Genomic DNA, 25,079 nt, shown 5'->3' with positions numbered 1-25,079 from the left:
TGCAAGTGTACTTTTCAGATACCAAGTCAATCTATAATAGGATTTAAATTTTGCTAGCATAAAGTCAGATTATCTCCTGTGTAATGTATATTGAACAGAGTGATGATTAGACATTTTGTTCCCTTTTTTAGTGGGTCTTTACTTTTCACAAATGTGATGATTACAAGACAAAGCAATGTCTAACATTACCAGTTGAATACTTTCACAGTTTCAGGGCATTATGGAACTGTAACAGAAATACAACTCCCAGTAGCCAAGATTGTGTTTTTCCTAGAAAAACAAAAGAGGAAGTATTTGATTTTTGTCTTCAATCCTACATAATAATTGTAAGGGTTTAGGCCACAAGCATTCTGATGACCTTATTACTGGTTCAAATATCCAAGACATATTAATTTGGTTATACTGTGACACTGTATACCAAATGTCCCACAAGTCATTATCACATGCTGAAATAAAGCATTGGCAAGAATGAATGGAGTGCAATATAATCAGGGGGGCTTTGTTGTTTTCAGCATCCTAATGAATGACTACATGACATCCACTGGTCTCGGACATGACAGGCATATGGTGTTTATAAATAAATAAAGAGGCTGACGATACAATTACGTTGATACCACTGAATTCAGTAGCTGGTAACATTTGGTAAACTGGCAAGCTGTCTACTCTTAGTGATCCTGACAGAATAAAATAAAATGCCTCAGTAAAAATGATTAATTGGAGGTGATAGCCTTTGGGGCTTCTTCAGTTAAACTATGTTATTGCTTTTCCCAAAAGAAACATTAGACAGCCTTTTAATTTATATCTTCAGATGCATGACTATCAATTATTTAAGTTACACTACGTTATCATCAGCCACAGGTTTGTGCTTTTAATATTAAGGACCTCAGTAACATCAGCAGTATCTAAATTAACTGCCCATGTACTCCATCCCCCCTCCCTCTGTCTGTCGCTCGCTCTCCCCCACCCTCACTCACTTTCACCAGGCTGGGGCAGGAGGTTGGGGTGTGGGAGGGGGTGAGGGCTCCAGCTGTGGGTGTGGGCTCTGGGGTGGGGCTGGGGATGAGGGGTTTGGGGTGCTGGAGGGGGCTCAGGGCTGCGGCTGAGGGGTTTGGGGTGTGGGAGGGGGCTCAGGGCTGGGGCAGGTGGTTGGGGTGCAGGAGGGGATTCGGCGTACAGGCTCCAGCTGGGCAGTCCTTACCTCAGGCAGCTCCCAGAAGCGGCCGGCATGTCCCTGCAGCTCCTAGGCAGAAGGGCCAGGGGGCTCTGCATGTTGCCCATGCCCACAGGCACCTCCCCGGCAGCTCCCATTGGCCATGATTCCTGGCCAACGGGAGCTGCAGAGCTGGCATGCGAAGTGGGGGCAGTGTGCAGAGCCCCCATGGCCGCCCCTGTGCCAAGGAGCCGGACATGCTGGCCGCTTCCGGGAGCCGTGCGGAGCTAGGTCAGGCAGGGAGCCTGCCTTAACCCTGCTGTGCCACTGACCGGACTTTTAGCGGCACAGTCAGCACCAACGCCAGGGTCCCTTTTCAACCGGGCGTTCCAGTTGAAAACCAGACACCTGGCAACCCTACATTTATAAGATGTAAATGAGTGCTGTTTCCTCAAACAAACAACACACAGGGCAGAGGTGCAGGAACAAATTGTATAATGGGGGTGCTGAGAGCCATTGAATCAAACTATAAATGCTTTATATGACAGAAACCACTTCAAGCTGGGGGATGGGGGGGGGCAGGGCAGCACTGAAGTCAGCAGAGTTGAACAGAATGAGCTCAAAACCAGGCTCAATGAATAAAATTTACACTCTGCTGTGAAAGATTTCTCTATTAGGGGGACCTACACAGACACTCTCAGTTGTATCTGGGCTCTGCAATACAGAGAGGACACACTATGCAATATTTGCATTGCACCACTGTTAAGATGTCAGTCTGGGGCCACTTAATCTCCCAAGTATATTGCACACCAAGGACTAAATTCTGCTGTTGTGTCTGTGCAGCCCCACTGATTTCCATTAGCTCGTACAGGTGTAATCAAGAATACAACTTAGCCCCTACATTACTACTACGTCTAATTATTACCCAAGATATGTAGCCATTGAAGTGAAATTAGTGAATTTCTACTCTTTCCATCCTCTGTATTTCTATCATTGATACTGTTGTTGCTGTTATTTTCTGTAGTACTATGAAAACATGCCATCTCCTTGGTAATAAGAAAGGAAAATCAACAGGAACACAGAGTACATACCAGGTAGAAGAGAGGGAGTCTTGGGAAGCAGAAGCCAGTTTCAAAATGGCTACCTCAGGGAGGGAAAGGCTGTGGTTCTGCCAGATTTAAAGGGTCAGTCACAAAAAAGGCATGATGGGAAAAAAATCCTTTAAGGGCATAACCCTGAAGTGGGAGAGAATAGTTAGGATCAGACAGTCACAAAGAAGAGTGGCCCAGATCCAAAAAGGGACTTAGGCACTGCAACACCCAGTGTTGTAGTACCTAATTTTTAGGTGCCTAGAAACTCTCAGGCATAAACTGTGATCCACAAAGCCTGAGTTAGGTGCCTAAGCTCCCTATACAATGAATGGGGAATGACAGGTGCCTTAACATGTGATCCACAAAAGCCAGCATGCAAGGCAGGGAACCACCTAAACTAGCCGGTGGGAGTGTCCTATCAAGGACAAGAGTGTTTTCTAAGCCCCCTCCCCTCGCATGGTGATAGATGCCTAAGTCTAGACTGCTGCAATCCACATCCAGGAACCCTTCTCCTGGAATCAGACAGCCTAGGCAACTAAGCCATTTCTGGTGAGAATGAGTTAGGTACCTGCCTCAGTCCATGCAACACAGGCAAAGGAGAAGGTGGTGCTCGCTCCCTATGCTGTAACTTTTACAGTCCAGCGGTTAGAGCACTCACCTGGGAGATGGGCAACCCAGGTTCAATTCCCCAGGCTGCTGGAGAAGGAGAAAGGATTTGAATGGGGGAGGGGAGTGGTCCTCCCACCTCAGGAGCATGCTCAAACCACTGAGCTATGGGATATTCTAATGTAGCACTCTCTCCTGTTGAAGCTGTTCCACTGAGGTTAACTAAAGAGTCATTAAGCCAGAGAAAGAGATCAAGTGTGCGAGTGATTCTATAATCCAGTGGTTATGTTACCAGGGTGGAAGGCCCAGCATCCAGTCCATCTGCTCCAGTAAATGTGCTAGCCCAAACTCAGATTTCTCTCCATAGATGCATAAGATTATAAAGCCAAAAGGGATCATTGTGATCATCTAGTCTGACCTCCTGTATAACAGAGATCTTAAGGCTAAATAGCTTTACACAGTTACATTTGTTTAAACATTAGTATATTAATACACTGTAGCTTGTATGTGCTTAACTATTCAAACAATTATTATAATCCTTATACTTGTTTCAGAGAAAAATATCTACTTTAATCAACACACAATTAACTAAATATTTAATAGCTGTATTAGACAATCAAATGATAACATGGATTAGGTTCTGTTTAAAATAAATATACCTTTGTTTACTGGCAATTATGAAAATGAGAGCCACAGATGTCTGCAGAATAAATTATAAAAAATATGGGCATTAATCAACATTTAGGGGGTTTATTGGTGACTAAATTATTTTCAGTTTTAAATTGATAATGTTAACAAATCAAACTTGTTAAGTTGGCTAAAGGCCTGACAGTGAAAGGGAGGACATTACTCATTGTCTTCCCCCAAAACATAGGTCATGTATGAAATGGGTTCAAAAGTCTAAAACTGACAAGGCTCAATTCTGCCCTTGGATGCATCCCAGCAACCTCTGTGATTTAGTTCACACGATATGAAAGATATTTCTGGTGACTCTATAAGAAAACAAATGCATCTCAAAGGATTGTTTCCTTGCTTAAGAGAAGCCTAAACCCAGCTGAAATTCCCTGTAGAAGAATCCTCATCATGAACAATATCTGACTTAATGCCTAAGCGACCTAATTCTTGCTTATGGAACCAAAGATCCTGGGTTCAAAACCCCTCAGGAAGCCCTTATTGCAGATTTGAAAACTTTAGTATTCCTAAATTAGGAGTCACAGGGTGAAATTTTATGGCCTGCGTTATACTGGTGATCCGAGTAGATGATCAGAACACTCCTTTTCCAATTAAACCCAATTCAGTTAGAAAATTCCTGTTCAGTTCTATTACTAGGTGACATTTTTAGGAAGGATGTTGCTGAACTTTTTATGCTAAGTTTCATTATGCACCCAAAGCTAGCGTGCGATTGATGGAAACAGAAAGGCTGGTGACAGCCAATGCCTCTGCACCTCATATAAATGCATAAATAATCCATTATGTGAGAACTTGTTAGCTCCAGGAGAGACAAAAATTAAAAAACTACCCCACAAAAATGATCGGGCGGATCTTTGCATGGAAGGCAAGGATAGGAGACAGATGATAAGTCTACCCTGTGATAAAATATCCACAGCACTAAGTCTCAGAGCCTCAGTCAGGTGACTCATGCTCATAGGGCTCAAAACAGCAGTGTAGCTGTTCAAGCTCAGGCTCTCAGACCCTCCCCCCTTGTGTGGTCTGAAAGCCTGGGCTCCAGCCCAATCCCTCCCAAACATCTACACTGTGATTTTCTAGCCCCACGTGACAGCAAACGTGAAAAATCGGGACAGGGGGTGGGAGGTAATAGAAGCCTATATAAGAAAAAGACCCAAAAATCGGGACTGTCCCTATAAAATGGGGACATCTGGTCACCCTACTGAATCCTGTGAGCCTGAGTCAGCTGGCATGGGCCCGCCGTGGCTGTGCCAAGGCTCTTTTATTGCAGTGTAGACGTACCCATAGAGACTGATCTAGTCCTGGGTATAGAAAAAGTTAAAACCTATGCCTGAGTGAAGGGTTTACAACAAATGTGTCCTCTCATGGCAAGAATTACAGAGAAAACAAGAACTAAGCTGGGCTTAGATGGAAAATGCTTGCTTATCAGAAGCTTGAACTGCATAGGAAACTGGCCCCCTGTTACTTTTATGTACATTTATTTAGACTTATAATAAAAAGCAACTATGCTATCTTTCTAGGAGCATGCTGAAACAAATATTGTAACGATAAACCAATGACAATTTTTGAATTCCCATCGCCCGTCAGAATTAATACATCATCTCCCTCCTTGGATTTACTTACACCTTCCCTGATCGAGACAGGTGCATGAGAGAGAACTCACTTGCTCACAGGTGACCTGGTTTTTGCTTGTCTTGGGTGTTTGGTGAGTGCGGGTTAGACACTTCCTGTCATGGATGGTCAGTAGGCTGATTAGAACTTTAAACAGACCATAAACAACTGATCTTTCTAAACATGAACCCATTGACTCAAGAGAGCAAAATATTTAATATAAAAAGTCTTATTTTATTTTCTGCTTCAGTCATTTCCCCATCACAGCCCCAAATAATTCACTCCAATAAGACATTTGTTCTGGGTCAAGGCCTCCCTAGTAAAATGACTGTGATCTATTAAAAGAAAAAAAAAAAAAAAAACAATCCAGTGTGGAATCTGGGAGGGAGCTTTCTGAGCAAGTCTTGACATATTTTCCCTGGTGTACTCTGTTTTATTAAACATTATACTATGGAACATATACTGTAAGTGGATATTTCCCCCCATCCCTGTTATATAGCCTTGTCAACCAATGGGAGATTGTTCAAATCCTGTACTCATCAAAAGGAATGTTTATCATGCTGTGTAAGTTAATGTGACAGTGTTGCTGAACTTTGTTCCCTTATTAAGCTTAGCCCCTGGTACTTTTCTCTTTGCTTGGTATTTGCAGGTGGTAAATTGAGGCCCTGGTCCTGCAAACACTTACATATGTGCTTAACTTTAAGCATGTGCATGAGCAGTCCCATTAACACCATTTTACACCTCACTTATGATTTCAATGGGATAACTCATGTGCTTAAAGCTAAACATGTGCAAGAGTGTTTGCAGAATTGGGGCCCTGGTTGCAAAATAGAGAATGTTGGCTCCACTTCATTGTATAGCAAGCCTAGGTGACTAACTCAGCTTTGTGGATCACAGCGTAGTTCCTGTGATTTTTTTAAGTGCCTAAAAGTTAAGCACTGTGACACTCAGCACTGCAATGCCTAAGTCTGTTCATGGATCCCACCTTATGGCCTCAATTAAGTGGAAAGATTATGAAGACAAGGCTGAATGAGGATCTGCAGGTGCACACTCCTCCTATCTGAAGGTTCATGGAAATCCATGGAACATGACAAAGGCAGGGCCGTCCCTAGGGGTGTGCAGGGCCAGGACACAGACGCTGAGTTTCTATCTACCAGGGAGTGCTCCCCCTGACTATGCCCAGGCCCTGCCCCTACTCCACCCCTTCCCTCAAGGCCCCACCCCAGCCCGGCCTCTTCCCACCACCACTCCTCCCCCACCCCTTCCTGCCCTCGCCCTGCTTTTTCCCGCCCTGCCCCACCTCTTCCCCACCCAGTTCTGCCCTCTCCCCCAAGTGCCCTGCACCCTTGCTCCTCTCCCCTCCCCCCCAGATGCTGCGAAACAACTGATCGGCGGTAAGCACTGGGAGGGAGGGGCAGGCAGGAGGCACTGGGGGGAGGTGGAGGTTGGGGGGGCGGCTCCTCCTCACCCCCCCCACCTGCCCCCAGCCTCACCTCCCCACCCACCTTCTCACAAAGCATGGGACCCCCCAAAGCATGGGGCCTGGGCCCCGATTCGCCATACCCTAGGGATGGCTCTGGACACAGATAAAAAGGGCTGTATGTGCACAGCCCCTGAGGCCATGTCATACCATCAGTTTTTAAGCAGATTTCCCCCTTAGCATCCATAAGGAGTTCTGCTTGAGTTAAAAAAGAGGGTATTACAATAGGGCCCCCATGATTCAAAAATGTCTTCTACAACTTTGGCTTCCAAAGCCTAGGGGGAAAGAACTCAACATACCCAGAAGTCTATCCAATTTGAAATGTACAACTTGAAAAGTTTGGGCATGGGTCTCAGAGCACTAAGTAATGTTCCAAATTGACATGGAAGCCAAAAGCATACAAAGATAAATATCTAATGCCAGTAACGATCATGTTTCTCTAACTTAAAAGCTGCTAAAAATTATTTTCTTGCTTTAAAAAAATGCTTCCAGGAAGAAACGTTTTATAAACAGGTACATTCAGCCCAAACACAATTTATTTATGATCAGATTGTTAGTTTGTGATTAGGTCAATGTAGACACCATTTTGACTACAGAAGTGTTGCTAGGATTGAGTGGCACTTATAGCAATACAATGTCTCTTCCATAATGCTTTTCAACACACTTTAACCTTCCAGTTCTGTATATCTGTCTATGCTGAGTTTTTCTTTTTTTAAATGTTTTTTATTTCTAACTCAAAAAGAAACAACATAGAATAACTTTGTGTGTGACGCTCCTAGAAGTGAAAGATAGGGCCACAAAGGAATTGCACCTGTCCCTTAAGGTAAATCGTATATTAAGTAATTATAAAAAAATAACATGTATTAGGGACAAACAGATTCCCTATCCAGGAAGTTCATTAATATTTTGAATCAGGAAACAGATAGAGCTATTTGTCGATCGGCTTAAGAACATAAGAACAACCATACTGGGTCAGACCAAAGATCCACCTAGCCCAGTACCCTGTCTTCCAACAGTGGCCAATGCCAGGTGCCCCAGAGAGAATGAACACAGCAGGTAATCATCAAGTGATCCATTCCTTGTCACCCATTCCCAGCTTCTGGCAAACAGAGGCTAGGGACACCATCCCTGCCCATCCTGGCTAATAGCCATTGATGGACCTGTCCTCCATGAATTTATCTAGTTCTTTTTAACCATGAACACCTGATCACTGGAGAGAGAGGGAAAGAGACTTCTTAAACTGAAGATCATGGACCACAAAAAGTCTGCAGAGCCTTTCTTCCTGATGTGTGGAAGGGAGCATTTTTAAAACCACCTATTTTGATGTAGGAGAATTTTGGAATAGAGGTGGGCCATAAGGCTTTCTTGTGTGAAGTAGACTGCAGAACGAAAGAGCTAGAGGTCCTCTACAGGTAAACTGTGTACTTTAATCTTGCAGGGCACACAGATACTCTGGTAAGGGAAGCTACAGAGAGATCAACGTAGACACCATTTCGACGATAAAGTCCCACTTGCAAATTGATAGGGGACTTCTATCTATAGCAAGGGTGGGTTCAAAGAAAAAGGCCAAAGGGGCAAATGAGCACAGAGGAGTGAGGGAAGAGTCAATAGTAGCACTAAGAAGGGTGTGGGGGAGCAGAGGTGAATAGCTTTGGTTTCCCAATACTACACTGATGCACAACTGTCTTTCACTCACCTTTCTTTCCTGTTATGTCCTTTTTTTTCCTATTCACCCACAAAAGCTTATGCTCCAATACATCTGTTAGTCTATAAGGTGCCACAGGACTCTTTGTTGCTTTTCTTTCCTATTACCTTTGCCCCCTTCCTGCCTCTCCCCTACCAATCTCCCGCCTCAAATTCCCCTACCTGTATGGCACAGGGAGGAGTTCTGTGACTGTGATAGGCACCCCTGGGGCTCTGAGCCCCCATCCCTGCCCCTCAGCGCTCTCTAGGTCTCTTCTTTCTCTCCAGTGGTGATTGCGCAAGGAAAAGGGGCTAGTGAAGAGAAGGGCCGAGGAAGCAGCTCTACCAGCGTCCAATGCTCCCACCGCCGGGGGAGTCAGGAGTGGGATCGGCGATATTGCAGGACAGTGGCAGCTGAAGCAGAAACCTCGCCCCAGGGTGTGAGCTAGCGACTTCCACGAGCCCTGCCACAGAGCAGCCTCAAGGCCCTTCCCACTCACACCAGGCCGGGAGAATCCGCCTCTCCTGCTCGGGCTGCTCCTGTCCTGAAGCGGAAACCTGAGCGTGCAGCGCTTCTCCCGAGTCGTTCCCTGCAGCCCGGGCTGCCAGACACACGAGAAGAGAATCAACCCCCCAGCTGTTCGCAACAGCTGTGTGTCCGCTCCAGCTGCCAAGCGGGCCAATAGGCGAAGAAGGGCCCACCCCATCCCCGCCCCTGGTGACGGAGGCGGAGGATCCCAGGGTGCCCCGGCTTTTAGGGGAAAGCAAACAGGGAAAAGCCACTCCGTTGTTAGCGTCCGGGCCCTGCATTTCTCTCCAGTAGCTGCTGCTGCCTCCGCCAGACTGGACGCTCTCCATCCTCCTTTTCTAACACCTACCTCAAAACTGCTGGAGGCTGCGGGGCTCCCTCCCTGAGAGTGGGAGGAGGAGGAGGCAGCGGCGGATTGGTTTGCAAAAGGCAACGCAGTGTAGTTGCAAAAGGGGTCTGACTCCGGAATAAGACCCCCTCCCACCACGTGTAAACGCACCCAGGCGCACACTACTCTCCCCGTTTGTTTGCCTAGGGCTGTCCGGCTGGCAGGGCCAGCGAACGACGCGGAAGATGCACACGACCCAGAAGGACACCACTTACACCAAGATCTTTGTCGGGGGCCTGCCTTATCATACCACCGACTCCAGCCTGCGCAAGTACTTCGAGGTGTTCGGGGAGATCGAGGAAGCCGTGGTCATCACCGACCGGCAGACCGGCAAGTCCCGGGGATACGGATTTGTAAGTCGTGGGGGTGTTTCTCTGGGGGGTCGTTTTTGCCGCTGCTGCTCCTGCAGCCAGTGGGTGGAAACTCGCTGCTGGGTGGCACCGGGGCTACTTTGCATCGTTTTTAGCTTCGGTCCGCTTTGTGGGTGGGAGGGATCCGACCGCTTTCTGGGGAAACTAAAACAAGCTGAGAAGCCAGCATTGTATTGCCTGTGGGGGTGGGAAGACAGGTAAAGGGGGATAAGCGCCTGAATCCGGAAAGAAACTTCTTGTGAGGCAAAGGCCAGCATGCTGCTGCACCGTAGATCCAGAGGGCAGCCCTAGATAAAGGGTTTGTCTGATGGGGGGGGGGGGGGGGGGGGGGGGGGGGGGGGGGGGGAAGGGTACTGTGTTTTGAGGAGTTATTTAATTTTTTTGAGGGAAGGGGAAAGGATGGGGAATCCCTAATGGAGGGGATTTGGATCGTGGTTTGCACGTGAAAAGTTAGTGCAGATTTCTGGCAACAAATTAGGCTAGCTGGTTGTTTACTGATATGACTTAGAAGTTTTATCTGTGGTAGTACAGGGGGCTCCTATACATGTACATACCCCTAATATTGTACTGCAGCAAACTAGAAGCTTAAAACAACCTGATTTCTGTGTCTGTTTACCAGTTAAGCACAGAACAAAGGAAAGGAAGGGTATTTTTTGTACTTCAATGAGTTTTAAGCTAAAGAACTAAGGTCCCTTTATTTCTGAATGAGAGCATCCACGAGGGGATTTAACGTGCTTTAACTAATGCATTTTAACTTCTCGGGCCTTTCGTTAATTCGTGTTAAAGTTCCTCAGTCTCTTCATGTAAACAAACCCGATTTATCTTAATTATTCAAGCAAGCCCATTAATTTTGTACCAAAAACATCTAGGGAGATGAAGCTTCATATTTTTCATACTGTCTTTTTTTGGGGGGGGGGGGGGGAAAGCTGGTTGTTTTAGTGAAAAGGTGAATTCTGCTTCTTTTTCAATGGCAAAAGTGGTTTAATTCATAGCATTGTATATTGTTAAGGTCACCATGGCTGATAGAGCAGCTGCTGAAAGGGCTTGCAAAGATCCCAATCCTATCATTGATGGCAGGAAGGCCAATGTGAACCTGGCATACCTGGGAGCAAAACCAAGGATAATGCAACCAGGTGAGGAAAGTCTCTTTCTCTCTTTTTCTCCCTCCCCTGCCCTTCAACAAAGTTTCTGAGAAGAACAAAACTTCAGTCTGAGTTAAAATAAAATAAAAAAAAAAAGGCTCTCTCCGGCAATGCCACCACTTTCCGTGGAGTATAGTGTGTGTGTGTGTGTTTGTGTTTTAATGTATGTAATCCATAACTTCTTGGCTATCTGTAAGAATGCTTTCATAAAAACTAAGGGTGTGCATGTGCACTGTACATAGAGGAATACATGTCCCCTTTGAGAAATTTCCTCCATACAAAATTTCCATTTTGTTGGACCCTATATTATGAATGAAATGACAAACACAATTTACAGTATAATTGAGGTAAAAGAGTTATTGCTAGGATACAGGAACTTCTAGATGTGCCCAGTCTTATTAACACAGTCGGTCTCTTAATGGGAACTTCTAAAACACATGGAATCTATTGCACTGAATGAAAAAAGGAATGGATTTATCACAAGGCCAGATCTGATCCAAAACTCACTCACTGATTTCATGCCCTGTTCAATACCACAGCTTCACAGCAAAATAAATGGGAATATAGTAGTGCGTTAATGTTCATATTTTAAAGAGGGCAGACTGTGAACCCCTTACTGATGTTGGTGGGCTGTTAGTCACATGAGTAGACCCATTAACTTCAGTGGAAATACTCAGGTGACTAAATACTCACATTGGTGGGTACTTAGTCACCTATGTGAGAACTTAGTCACCTGAATATTCCAACTGAAGTTAATGGGTCTACTCACATGACTAAGGGGCTTGCAATCAGGCCCAATATGAATATTTCAGGAAGTAAGAAGTCAGTGTATATTACAGTATGAGTAATTCTACCCTTATGTTTGCATGCATGGCTCCCAGTTAAGTCTGTAGAAACACATATATTCATCCAGTTACAATCCAATTTATAATTCTTAGGCTTTAGAGTTAAGGACTAGACTTTGCTGCTAGAAAACATTTGGTTTTAAATAACAGTTCAGTGAAATTCTCCTAGTTGTTGCCAAATAAGTTGTCTTTTTGAAAATTGGCAGGAGTCACAATCATGTACCTCTGGTTTAAATTGTAAAAAAAAAATTATCTAAAACACTCATTCTGTAACCTGTGGTTCTTTGCTCTGTTGAACATCTTTACTAGTGCTTGTTAGTGAAGGTTACTGTGTGTATAGCATAAATAAGCAGCTGATGGAATGCTCATATAGAGAATGTGATGTGTTTTGTTGGTAGGTTTTGCCTTTGGTGTTCAGCATCTTCATCCAGCTCTCATACAGAGGCCTTTTGGGTAAGTCTATAAAACAGGTCCACAAACAAAGTATAACCTTGGATGGCCTCTCACAGTACTGTCACTGACTTTATAATGCTGCCATTCAAATTTCCAGACTTAAAAACATATACCTTGTAAATATGTTCTCTTTGGTAATGCTCTAAAGACCACAGCTGAGTCAAGTTGTGTATACGAAGTATGCAGCCCTCCCAACCCAAGAGGATCAGACCCATACCACCCTCTAATAAAAGAAAGTGGTATGACTTTATACAAGATCGCTGTGCCCCCCATTTATTTATTTTTCCCCCAGCTTGACTCAATGTTATTTATCTCTTTCTAATCTGACAGGGATCGTTTACAGTTAAGATAACTGATCAGAAGGATATGATGATAAGAGGTGGAATAGTTCTGTTTGGAATTAAACACTGTAACCAGTAGACTCAAACACAAACAAGCTAAAATGGTGATTAACGATGCATGTATGTTTTTTCATATAGTCAATAGACCTCCGTGTGCTTTTTTTTTTATTATTTTTTACAGAAATGAAGTGGTGTTGATAGCTAAACTGTGTGCTTTTATTTAATTGAAAGAGCTGTAGTGAAAGTTTTTGGGGGTCTCTTAATTTTGTTTTTGTTGTTGAGGAGTGTTGACTTTGCCATGGGGAGCAAAGGGACTTTTTTTTTTTTTCTTGCTTTCAAGCTGTAGCCTGTGACTTTTTTTTTTTAACCATATTCGTATTTTGTATTGAGTGCTAAATTGTGTGACATCTTGATTTTTTTTTAATAAAGAAAATCAACCTATTGCTTGCATGTTTATAGTTCTTGGTTTTGTTCCTTGAGAGGGGTATGAAGGGGTGTGGAGCTCTTTTGATTAACACTGTGCTTCCACTTGGGCTTTCTAATTCCAGTCTTTAACTTCTCCATCAGACTTCAATATGTAGTGCATTTCCTTTTAAAAAAAATAAATAAATAAAAAAAAAATACAAGTATACTATTCCTAAGTATTTCTAACACTTGCTTTTTATAGATGTAAAATTAGGAGGTGAAGTCTGCTTAAATTTTCTGTCCTGTACACCTCACTAATTCACACTGACTAGGTCACTGCAAAATAATAAATTTTGATAATTTAATAAATAAGCTAACAAAGCAGGAGAATGCATCAAAGGATGTACTTTGTTCAATTACTTGACAAGTGTAGATTTAAGATCTACTGTACCTTGGTGTTATGAAATGGCAGTAGCTGCTCCATAGTTAAAGTTGAAGCTAGCTTTCCATTAGAAGTTGATCGTTTTCCTTTTGGAAAAGTTGTGGGGATGGGAAATCAGTCTTCCAGAAACTTCACATACAACTTCTTATCTCACAGTAGAGTGCTTTAGTGGTTTTCTGGGAAGCATGGTAATAATCAGGAAACTAGTTTTGAAAATGTACCTGAAGCTCAATTATGATATATATATTTTTGCTTCTTATAATATTCCCAGATATGTCTTACTTCCCTTCAACAAAGCCAGCATCTCTTAATATTCTTGGAGAAATGGTGGGGAAACTGAAAAGAATATATGATAATCTGATGCTCACACTAAGGGAGGGGTTACCTAGAAGGGCATAAAAGCAGGGTTACAAAGAGGAGCTGGTGGAATGAGAAGGGAGCAGTTGTGAGGAAAAGAGGAAGTACTTGCCTAGCATAGCAAGAAAGGAGGAACTGGGACTATATACTGCTTAAGGGACTTAATAAAAATGGATTCTCTTCTCCAATCCATCAGCCTTTTCTGGTTCTAACACACTGTATATCAATCTGAATTAGAGGCATATTTTGCAAAGAGGGGTGGTATGTGCTTTAAACTGGCAGAATCCAGTATTCATTTTTATCCTTGTTCCCTGTACCTTTTCTGTTACCTCCAGTTACAAGAGATTATACAATCTAACTTCATGTTCAAGGGATGCACTTCCAATAATCTCCCACTAAACTCTTATTTTGATCTATGCATATATTTTAGGGGATAAAGGCTAGGGAGAGCAGTGAAAACTGAGTGGAGTAATAGACAGTGATGACTGTATGAGAAAGGGGAACAGGCTGGGTTGTGTAAGGGCTCATTTTTCAGACATTTTAATGTTTGGGTTTGCTAAAAAGGACAGAATTTTTCTGTAAAGAGTAATATTTTGAGGTGATAGCTGGGCTCCATTGAAACATACTTTGAGTTTTAATTTTTTTTCTGTGAATACTAGTAAGTGTACTTCCATATGCTATGTAAAATTAAGTAATATGGAACCTCAGAACTGTGCTCTGCGAGTAAAAGGGGAGAGAGTGCCATTTCTGCATGTGAATTAATTAGCAAAGTGCAAATTAGTGAGGTTCTACTTTGCTCTTGTCAGCAGTGCTCTGTCAGAGTTCTACCTTTCAGACAAAATGCAGTTACTTTCAGCATCACATTACATCAGATTTAGTGGGAGAATATACTTAGTTCTGAGTACGGTACCCGCCCCCCCCCCGGCTTTACTCTAGCTAAGAGAAGCAACGTTAGTTCCTGTTCATAAAATACTTGTAGTTCTGGTTTATTTTTTCTATGCTATAGCGATTAATTCTCTCACCCAAGTAACGTTTCCTGATCTCACCTCCTCTTTACATCCAGAATCTCATTTACTATATGTGTGAGACCTGGCATGCTGAATCTGACCACAATCATAGAAATGTAGGTCAGGAAGGGACCTTGAAGAGTTCAGTGTTGGTTACTTATCCCACTGTGACTCATAAAAGTATAGCTGTATACTGAAACACCAAATGCTGCTATTGAATTCATTTTGAATTAATGCGGTTTTTTTAAAGATCTTTATTTTGTTCCATTGAGGTAGCTTCTTTTCCTTTGCATGCATAATTACCACTTAACATCAGTGGAAAATTACATGCATGAAGGGAGAGGTGGACGTAGGATGTGAATAGTTAGATCTTTTTCCCTGTTCGTCTAAGGACTGATCCTGAAGTAAATGAAAAAGTTCCCACCAACTTCAATGACAGCCGAATTAAGTCCCAAGAGGACAAGCTGGCCAACGAATGGTTAGCTGATATCAAACACTTGCTAAGTCACTTCTAAGTTTTACAAAATCCTAATAATTGATTATAAGGGATGGAGGGAAGAGTTCTGACCACAGTTGATAATTAAAAGATCTGTGTAACGTCAGGCAGCTGATAATTTTGAAACAGTTGTGGCATGAAACTGCCATGGTCAAAGAAAACCGAATGTATATATTTTTCAATATACTGCAGAAGGCATTGAGCTCAAACTTAACCCCCAAAACATGCTTGATTTTTTTGTTTGTTTTTTTTTGTTTAGTGTGCATAACTCTCTTGTTCTGGTATAAGAAGGCTGTTCAATATTGAACTTTTGAATTAAATCTGCTAGTTAATTGTACTTACAAAGAACAGATGAAGCAATGCAAGATCCAGAATAGAAGGAACAGGTCTCATGCACAGTCCAGTAACTACTTGTTCAAGAATTCAATGGTATCACAATTGTTCTGTCCATTAATACTGAATTCCTATGTATTGCAGCTATTCCAGATCAGCCTAGGCTACCTTTTTGTTTCAGTTGTATTTTGTATGCATATCACTTACAATAATATATTTGGCAGTTTACTGTTACTTATACAGCTACTATAGTATTAAACCTAATTAACGTTCTAACTTTGCAAAAGTATTCTTACAGCTTAGGTTAATGAAAATCTTAAGTCTGATGGCAAGAGCACTTGTATGCACCAAAATTACTTGGTGCTAAACATTGCCTTTTTTCTTTCTTTAAGGGAGTAGCTTTACTACAAAATGGAAAAAAAGTTCCTTGCCATAAGACCGTTGTATAATTAAAATATTGTCCCAATATAATATTGTCTGTTATAAAGTAGTACTCTTTATAAAAACCTGAGTGTTTTATTAAGGTGTCACAGCACAATGGGAAACTGAGGTCAAAAGATTAAAGAGCAGTGTTTCAGTGTCATTGAGATGTATGCATGCTTGCCTTTGCAGTAGATAGACGTTTACTTTGGCCTTATAAAGTCATTTTACTCTGCTTGAAACCCTTGTCTCATGATAGATGGATCAAAAATAGCCCCACTGCAGCTTATACTGTCAATCACCATATCTGAAACGGCATGATGGTGGGGGGCCTGCACAGGGTTCATGTATAATGCAGACTAAAATGCTGTTGTAAAGGGATAGTTTCGTAATTCACCACCTGTTTTGTTTCTTGGCTTAAAGGAAACAAGTCACAAGGGTTTAAGTGGGAGCATGTGTATCTTTCAGTCTAGTTTTTAAAAAGAAGTTAAGTACATGTACAAGTGTTCTAAGAAATCCTCGGTAACGTCATTTGTGTTCGCACAGAGAAAGATCTAGAAATGTAGTATGTATTACTGTCTTCTCACTGTTTAAAGTAATATTTAAGTCATAACTACTGCTGCTCATTCACTTCTACGTGGATGTTAAACTGACTGTTGGATGTTAAGTTTTTATAATTTAAAAAGCCAATCAGATTTAATGCTTTGGCTTTTTTATCTTGGGATGAATTTAGTTGACAGTGTCCCATTTAATTGAACTGTTGACAACTGGAAGTAAAACTGTTATTTTATTTTCAAAAAAACTGTCTGGCTCTTAAAGCTGGAGGAAGAGGACAAATGGTAGTGCTGCAATTTTCCAGCTATGTTTACAATGTAAATATAATGGTAAAAGCCTGGAGTTGTCTTTAGACTCAGCCGGAAAGGGAAATTTTTAACTGTCATGCAAAGTCTAAGGCTCCGATCCTGCATTGGGAGCTGCAAAAGCAGACTTTGTGGCTGCGTAGAGCCCCACTGACTTCAGTCTACTCATGGATCCAATCGCAGGATTGGGGGATTAAGTGTATAATGAACATGGTATTACTCTATTCTAAAGCATGTCTTTAATATTACATGATACAATGGAATGATGGGATTAATTTGTATGCAGATGTGTGATGTGAGAGGATTACTACTGGTATCAAAAGTAGTTCAATCATGGGCTAGTAAGTTAAGGAAGCAAAGCTCTCTGATTTGGAGGAGGAAATGGGAAAGTGTATCTATTGACTTGTTCAAACAGTTATTTAATGAGCCATAAACTTGTTTTTTGCTTTTGTTAAACACCAGATCTATTTAGATTTAATCCTACCCCCATCTCCCAAAACTCTATGCTGTATGTCTTGCATAGAAATAAACAAGCTGGCACAAAACAGGACATCAGTGGCCTGATAGTCAAACAGGTTTGACCCTTGTGTCCTTATGACCTTTACAAAAGTGTGATGCACATGTACTTAGGAATCACTGTTATGAATTTTAATAGCATCTATGTAGCTTCTCCTCTATGGCCTCTTGTGACCGAGTGAGCTGCACTATAGTTCGTTTGGAAAGTGTGATTCGTGCTGTGTTTACCACACTTGTGAACTTTAAACTCCTTTGTCGCCTGTGTTTTTTTTTTTTTTTTAATTTTTAATAAGGGTGACTGAGGTTGCAGAGAAATTAATGTGTGCTGAGTCTGCATAGCAATCTAAGTAGGGTTGCCACAATACAATTTTTTTTTTTTTTTTTTAAAAGGGGTTGGGGGGTGGGGGGGGGAGAGAGTGATGGGCTACAGAACTGACCAACTAAAAAACTTTAGCTGCATTATCTACTACTGGCAAACTGATTACAGTGACTACACTGTCAAATTGCATAGCTGTTATAATAAAACCTGTATTCATAACAGAATTTTACTAATAGTCAATGAGGTTAGTCAGAATTAGGGCAACAAAATCACTTACCAATTATTTTAAAAATAAACAATCCAAGCTTGGATCTGGAATAAACAAATTAAGCTTTTTTACAGATGTCTTAAGCTGACATCCCAAATACTGGCCCTTCTAAAGATTTTAAAGTGAACACGTTTAGTGTTGCTTGATGGTGTTATGTTTAATGCTATTAAGTCATCTCCTAATGCTGGGTTTTTGAGCAATGCATCTCTTTGTGCTATTGAAATGATACGTTGGTGTATTAAATAAATCTAGCTATTGTGGCAACCCTATGCTCATAACAACAACTAAATTGAGTTTGTTTTAGTTCTGAATATGGAAATAGCACTTAAAATTCATAAGTTTTCCTCTAACTTTATCTTCCATCTTTCAACAGGATACCTGCTCATTATGTCTATCCACAGGCTTTTGTGCAGCCAGGAGTTGTAATTCCACATGTCCAACCTACAGCAGCTGCTGCCTCCACCACACCTTACATTGATTACACTGGAGCGGCATATGCACAATACTCAGCTGCGGCAGCTGCTGCTGCCGCTGCTGCCTATGACCAGTACCCGTATGCAGCATCCCCAGCTGCTGCAGGATATGTCACTGCTGGGGGTTATGGCTATGCAGTCCAGCAACCACTCACTGCTGCAGCACCTGGGACAGCTGCTGCAGCTTTTGGCCAATACCAGCCACAACAGCTGCAAACAGACCGCATGCAATAGCAGATGGACTTCTGAAGAAAGATAGATCTCTTTCTTTCTCTTCCTTTCTTCCAGCCTTCCAATATAAGTAGTTAATAAGAGACAATTAACATTTAACTAAGCAGCTTTAAGAAAAGCTATGCTACTGCAAAGTTAAAGATTTTTTTTTTATTCCACTGTCTTCATACAGCATGCATCCAAATAATGTTGCTATTAGGGAAGGGGTGGGGTGGGAGTACCAGTTTCAGGTATCAATTGAGAAGAAACAATCTATAATGTACTGTCATGAAACCATGGCAGGAGTAACAATGGGACTTTATATTAAAAAAATAAAATAAAAAGTAAATGTGTATTTTTTACAGTATCAGGGAAGCATACTGCCTTTTACAAGTGAGAAAATATTATTTGAAAAAGTTGAACCAGGGGAAAAAAAATCAGTGAGCAATATGTAGCCTGTATCAAGTTTAATTTTTTTTTTTAAAAAATGTGTAAAGCACTGATTGTCATTTCTAGTTTTCACTGTGGCCTATAGAACTTGTTTTAGTGGGAAAATATTTTCTCACTATCTCATTAATGGGCATCGAACAATCTGAGGAACATGGCCGGTTGATAAAATGGTGGACAGGCACCAAAGTTATTTTCTTATCTGTCCTCTGGATGAGTGGAACTATGGAGCAAGTGATGTGGAATTAATGGGCGCAACAGCTGTAGAGACAATCAATAACACAGACAGTTCTGGAAAGAACACATCACTTGTGCTCGTTTGATGAGCTTGTCACTTTCTAATCCCTCTCTCCATCCTGTTTCACTTTTGGGAAACTTTAACTGCTCGTGTCAGCTATTCTGATTCTGAAATAGGATCAGCCCTTTACTACAACAGCCTTCTCTTTCTATTTATTGCATCTGTTCATGGTTTGTGAATAAAGGCAGGAAGAAGCTTGCTGAATTTAAACCTTTAAGAACTGTTTTAAGGGAACTTCTTTTTTTCCTTTTTTGAAACTTTGTACAATTTTAGTATCTATTTCAGAATATTTAAAAATATTTATTAGAGAACATACAGTACGAGACAACTTTTGTTACTGAGATTGCAGTTCTTCAAGGGTTAATGGTATGTGATATATACTGTGCCTTAATTGTAATGCTATTTAAAAAAAATATTTATTTTGAAAGTTTTACTATGCTGCGCTCTAAAGAAAGCAACTTTAGATGTGACACTGTAAAATTATGTATTCATCTCATGGCATAAATTATTTAGCAGGTTTAGATGTAGCATATTAAATATTAACCTAATCAATTAAAGATGTTGACTTGGATTTATTTAAATTCAGTACGTGCACTGTATGAGGGTACTCTTAATTTAACACTTTTTAGGTTTTTACATTAAATATTGCTAGTTCCAGGCTTTTCCCTCTTAAGTATTTTTTTTCATGTAGGCCTCTCAAATACATTAGTACAGATTTTTTTTTCTTCACACATCTGTATGTAGACTATTTTTTCATTTGCTTGAGAATGCTGCTTTACATTGTCCTGTGAAACTGCAATACTTGCAATTTTTATTCTTGACCTAATTGGAATTTAATATTTTACACTGTATTGGATTTTTTATACTTGAACAATTTCATACAAGGGAAGACAGGATAGCATTTTTATGGACTTTATCCAGGATAGCATTTTTATGGACTTTATCCAATGTCACTGGATTTATTTTAAGTATTCTGAATACTAGCCAGTGTTATATAATGTAGACATGACTCCTGTGCTATTTATTCAGTATGTATATTGCCTTATAACATTTCAGATCTTCTAATCTATTCACTTGTATTAAATATAATAAAAAATATTGTTGCATCCAGTCTATTTACGTTTGTGCTCAACCAGTAGTGGATGTCTTCTAACTGTAATTAGAAGCCTTGACTTGTTTGTAAAATTCCTGGACTGTGGGGAGAACAAGGTGTCACAATGGTTTCAGAGCTGCAGACTAATGTAAATGGAGCACTGTCAAATTATATTGAGCAAATCCTAGAATAGAGATGATGTAGGGTAGAAAATACACTCTTTGGATGGAAAGTTATTAAACATTTAGTGCAAGGGAACATTTGAGGGAGGGGGCTGGTGTTTTTTTGCTTTAACATTTCCCAACATTACAAATAGAAGCTTTGGAGAGTTCGGTGGTTAGCGTTAGTTCATGCTGTCTGGCAGAGCTCTTCTATCTGTTCATGATCAGCCCAAGTTGCTAATGACCAAAAACCACTGTCATCCAACAACTAAAAGAGGAGCCTCATATGAAATGAATGGCAGCCTCAGCCAGTGCTTACTGAACAAGTTATCCAGGTCCTGAAAATCACTACTGTACTATAATTGATGCTAATTGCTAAGATTGTAATGAAAAATGACAGAGATGAAAGTTTGAGCATGGAGACTTGCTCTCTTACTGCTAGACGTAGTCTCCCCTGCACACTGGATTACTTAAGTGGAGTGGTATAGAGAAGGCTTCCTCTGTTGCTACGTCTGCTGCATCAGTTCTGTGGGTGAAAGTTGCTCCCATACAGCGTGTCAACACAAGGTGTGTGTGCTCTGTTGGAGTCTTATCCTGCGGGCATGAGTTGGACTTCAGTGGTGCTGATCTGCTGCTCTGGGGTAAATTTCACCTTGGGTGAACATAGGACTTAATTCTCCAGGACTACTGCACTCATGTCCACAAGCATCAAATTCCCCTTCTAAACAAACAGTGAACTGCTCGTACCTAGTAGGGGCGGGAGAGAGGGGTGCTGAACTGCCTCCTGTGGGATCACCTGAGATCCATGGGCTCAGGGAGAAAAATCTCCTTTGCTGCTTCCTTGGGGATATATAAACACCCAGTAGAAGAATGAGTCAGAAATTCCTAGTTTAAACTCACTTACTTCTTTCCTACATGTGTTAGGCCCACAGGGGAAAATGAGGGCCTAAATTCAGACATGGGATTGGCTAGCCTCAGAAATACCAATTCCTCCCAGAATGCAAGAAGAACACAGTGTCGCACTTCCTGAAGCCCAGTGGCACACTAGCCTCCTCTGCTGCTGCACTGGGTCTGCTCCTTGGGCCACCGTGGAAGATGGCGGGGGCGGGGGGGGGCGGGGGCAGGATGCATAGTCATAGGCCCTACCTCTGTTCTTCCCTGCTGTTAAGGTGATGTGAACCCCTGTGTGAGATATGAAGAGGGGACACACTGCACTCCAGGGATTGCTTTGTGACAGGCCATTGCATGAGTTATGTAAGGGTAGAGAAAAGATTGTTGTTGAAGACCCTTTTAAATGTAAATCACTTTGGTGCTACAGCTAAAATAACCGAGTCAAGAAATACAAACATTAAGGTTCCCACAGCAAAGTTAACTCAGGTGTGTTGCATGGACCGTATCTCCCATTTTTTATTCTTCTTAGTGTAGTATATTTTATTTATTTTTGTGGGAAATTCGTTCTTTCTGGTCTCCATTTCTTCCCCCACTCCCTCCCCCCCACACACACACTCTCTTTCATCCCACCCTCCTTCCTTGTGCTCTCTAACTGCTGTAGGGATCTCTGGTTGTCTATCTCTGTCCTCCCATGTGTTAGTTGAGTGTGCTGCAGCTCCTGGTCCCTTGGTTATCTCTTTAGTAAATCAGAGTCCCTGGGAGACATTGGAGAAGCTAGACAGCATGTCTGTAATTTTCATGATGCTGCATAACAGAGTTCTTGATGGGAGAGGGTTCACCATGATCTCCTCCAGTCCTGCTCCAGGCCCTTCATTCCACAACCTTAATTCCTTCTGATCATTCTTTCCCTTTGTCATTACTGCTGATTAACAACAACAGGGCCAGGTTTTCAAAGGTAGGAGCATACAAGTATATACTTTACAGACATTGGCATCTGCCTAGCTTATATGTGTATTTCCCCAATGTGTGTGCACAGCTTGTACATTTGTACATGCACATGGCCTGTTAAGTGCCTAACCATCCATGTTTTTTTCTGTTTCCTTTTCATCAAAGACAGTGTGTGCTCATTACAAGCTTGTGAAAGAACCTGCCAGTTCTAGGAACTGTTCAGTCAGACACTTCAATTCTGCCAATTCCTGCTCCTCTTCCAATTAGCGCTTTAGAGTATAAGCCTTTGAAACTTATAGTAAAAACTCCTTATGGGTAGGAGCTATTAAAACTGTCTGCTGCCAGCACATCCTCTTTAGAGAGACAGATGTCCCACTATTAAAACTGACATTCTCTGAATAATGGACAGGAGCTGGCCAGGAAATGAAAGATGAACAGCAAAAGAGGCAGTACAGGGGCCTGGCACAAAGTCAATTGAAGTGAATGGTAGTCTCCCTTGCCTTCAGCAGGCTTTGGATCAGACTCCAAGAGCGCAGAGGAGAAGGCATCCAGGAACAGCAGTAGAAGGGGTCAGCAGAGCATCAGGAAACCAGGGTGTTCGACATGGGAGCAGGAGAAGAATCTTGAAGGGCCTGGAGGAAGAAGAGGTCCCGGGTGAAAGCCGAGCTGGGAGGGTAGCGTGGTTTCAGAGCCATGAAAGAGCAGGTACCCCGGAAGAAAAGGAGCGGTTAATCCATGTACTCATTTAGTAGTTATAAAATTTGCACATCCACCAATGTTTTTTAAAACATTTGAAGTTCTGTTTCCTACAGCTGTTTTTCTTCTCATTTTTGGCACATTTCTCATTACAGCCAGAGCCATGTAGCTCCCAGTCTCTCTCTCCGACAGACTCCTGGCATCTCTCAGGCCATCTCTTTTAAATCTCCCAGCTGCCTCTCTTACCCCTTGTAGCATTTCTTGCCTACTCCATCTGTCTATTTTTTCTCTCCTCCAGCTGCCACATTTGGCTCTCCAGACATCTTTCATTTCCCCTTTCCCCCCTCTTCCCCAGAATATGTTTTTTTAGCATGTTATCGTGGATTAATTTTACAAGGATGATTGTCTTCCAAAATCTGAAAATTTTCTTACCATATAGAAATCTATTAAAGAGAATCTCATCTAAGCTTCTTCACAGTTGTCATGAATCCAACTGTGAGTTCCTTATGGCTAAGGACAAAGCTGGGAAGCTGACAGAAAGACACATGGTGCTAAATTATCAAAGACATGATTGTACAAGATTTCTCTTTGCCTTAGTATGACTAAAGCTCAGTTATGATCATTTCATGGAGTTTGTAACACCCTCTGTTTAAGAAAATCTACTCAGCATCCCACATTACATTAAAAATGTAAATACTGAAATATAGAAAAATTTCAAACAACAACTTAGAATGATTAGGTAAACCAATTTCCTGATTCTTTCCTTACTCCTGCAGCATGCAATTAATGTCATCAATACACCAAAAACCTAATTCTTAAACTATTGTTTTGGATTGCAGGGGCAGTGGTAACAGCCACCTTATAACTTTTTAGTCCAGTGGTTGGCACACTCTCATGGGATGTGGGAGTGCTAGGTTCAATGCCCCACTCTGCCTAAGGGAGAGAAAGGATTTGAACAGCAGCCTTTTACACACAGGCACGTGCTTTAAACACTGAGCTGTGGGCTATTCTGATGTTGGGCTCCCACAGTCTCTCCTGTTGGAGCTATTCCACTGTGTATACTAACAAAAGAGTGATTGGAGCAGGGGGACTGGACCATGGGTCTCTCATGTGGCTGCCTTAAGCACCAGGCTACAGAGTCATTGTCACTCTTGCTCTGTGGCCCAATAAACCCTAAGTATTTATACAAAGTGGAACAGCTTCAACAGGAGAGACTGAGGGAGCCCCACATCAGACTATCCCATTGCCCAGAGTCTAGAGCATGCTCCTAAGAGGTGGGAGACCACTATTCAAATTCAGGCAGAGGTGAGAATTGAACCAGTGTCTCCCACATCCCAGAGGAGTGCTGTAACCATTGAGCTAAAAGTTATAAGGTGGGTGGCACCTCCTCCTCCAGCAGCCAGATTTTGAATAAGACCCAATCCGGTAGGTGGCCTCTGAGCACTTCTACCAGATCGGGCCCTGCATGCAAGATAGGTGGATGAATTCCTAGCTCCCCATGGCTTATGTATTGCTGTGGGGCTTAGGCAGAAAATAGGCCTCCAGATGCCTAGAATGAGGCAACAGTGGATATGCCCAGAGACATAAACAAGGTGCTGAGGGAACTATTACCCTGAAAAGTCAGGTGCCAAATAAATTTAGGTCCCTACAGGGTTCAGTGGGAGTTTTGTGGATCACAGTGGGGCCTAAAACTGGGATTAGGCACCTAAACCTGAATCTGGGGTAGCCTAAGTACCTTGTGATCTTTGGCTAGTTCTGCTACTGTGATGAATCTTCACATTCGCTGCAGAAGTAAATTTCTAAGTTAACCTCGACAAACATTACTATTAAGCCTTTAGTGTCTTCTACTATTTTGGCTGAAGTCAAGAAAGACTTTTGAAAGTGCTTACGAACTTGAGGGTACGTAGGAGATATTATGTAAAACCTGGCTAGGACTCTATAAAAGCCCCATAGGAAAATGCCATCTGAACAAAACATCCTTGAAGGATCATAAAGTAATACAAAAGACAGAACATAAAGGTCTTATCATTGCATAGCTTTACTTCCTATCTGAATCACTGTA

General features: G+C 41.9%; 1 protein-coding gene across 3 annotated transcripts; it reads left to right on the top strand.

The window, feature by feature from the left end:
- The first annotated feature begins 9,080 nt into the window (after window positions 1–9,080).
- Window positions 9,081–20,334, top strand: RBM24 (RNA binding motif protein 24). Of its 3 annotated transcripts, none has more exons than XM_024200759.3 (4): window positions 9,081–9,578; window positions 10,606–10,729; window positions 11,982–12,036; window positions 18,174–20,334. In XM_024200759.3, exons 1-4 carry the CDS (start codon window positions 9,411–9,413, stop codon window positions 18,505–18,507), a joined length of 681 nt encoding a protein of 226 aa, XP_024056527.1. In that variant the 5' UTR covers window positions 9,081–9,410; the 3' UTR covers window positions 18,508–20,334. The 3 variants fall into 3 exon arrangements, with proteins under 3 accessions (XP_024056527.1, XP_024056528.1, XP_024056529.1); XM_024200760.3 differs by lacking the exon at window positions 18,174–20,334 and adding an exon at window positions 12,367–17,692; XM_024200761.2 differs by having other exon boundaries at window positions 9,386–9,555.
- Window positions 20,335–25,079: the final 4,745 nt, after the last annotated feature.

Source organism: Terrapene carolina, unplaced genomic scaffold, assembly GCF_002925995.2.
Source record: "Terrapene carolina triunguis isolate 2854851 unplaced genomic scaffold, T_m_triunguis-2.0 Scaffold58, whole genome shotgun sequence".
NCBI lineage: Eukaryota > Metazoa > Chordata > Testudines > Emydidae > Terrapene > Terrapene triunguis.
This window is presented reverse-complemented; position numbering and strand designations above follow the sequence as displayed.

Bases quoted from the DNA above. Each gene is read 5' to 3' on its own strand.
- RBM24 (XM_024200759.3), top strand. From the start codon at position 9,411: ATGCACACGACCCAGAAGGACACCACTTACACCAAGATCTTTGTCGGG. The intron at 10,730-11,981 runs GTGAGGAAAGTC...TTTTGTTGGTAG, and splicing joins ACCAAGGATAATGCAACCAG to GTTTTGCCTTTGGTGTTCAG. The intron at 12,037-18,173 runs GTAAGTCTATAA...ATCTTTCAACAG, and splicing joins CTCATACAGAGGCCTTTTGG to GATACCTGCTCATTATGTCT.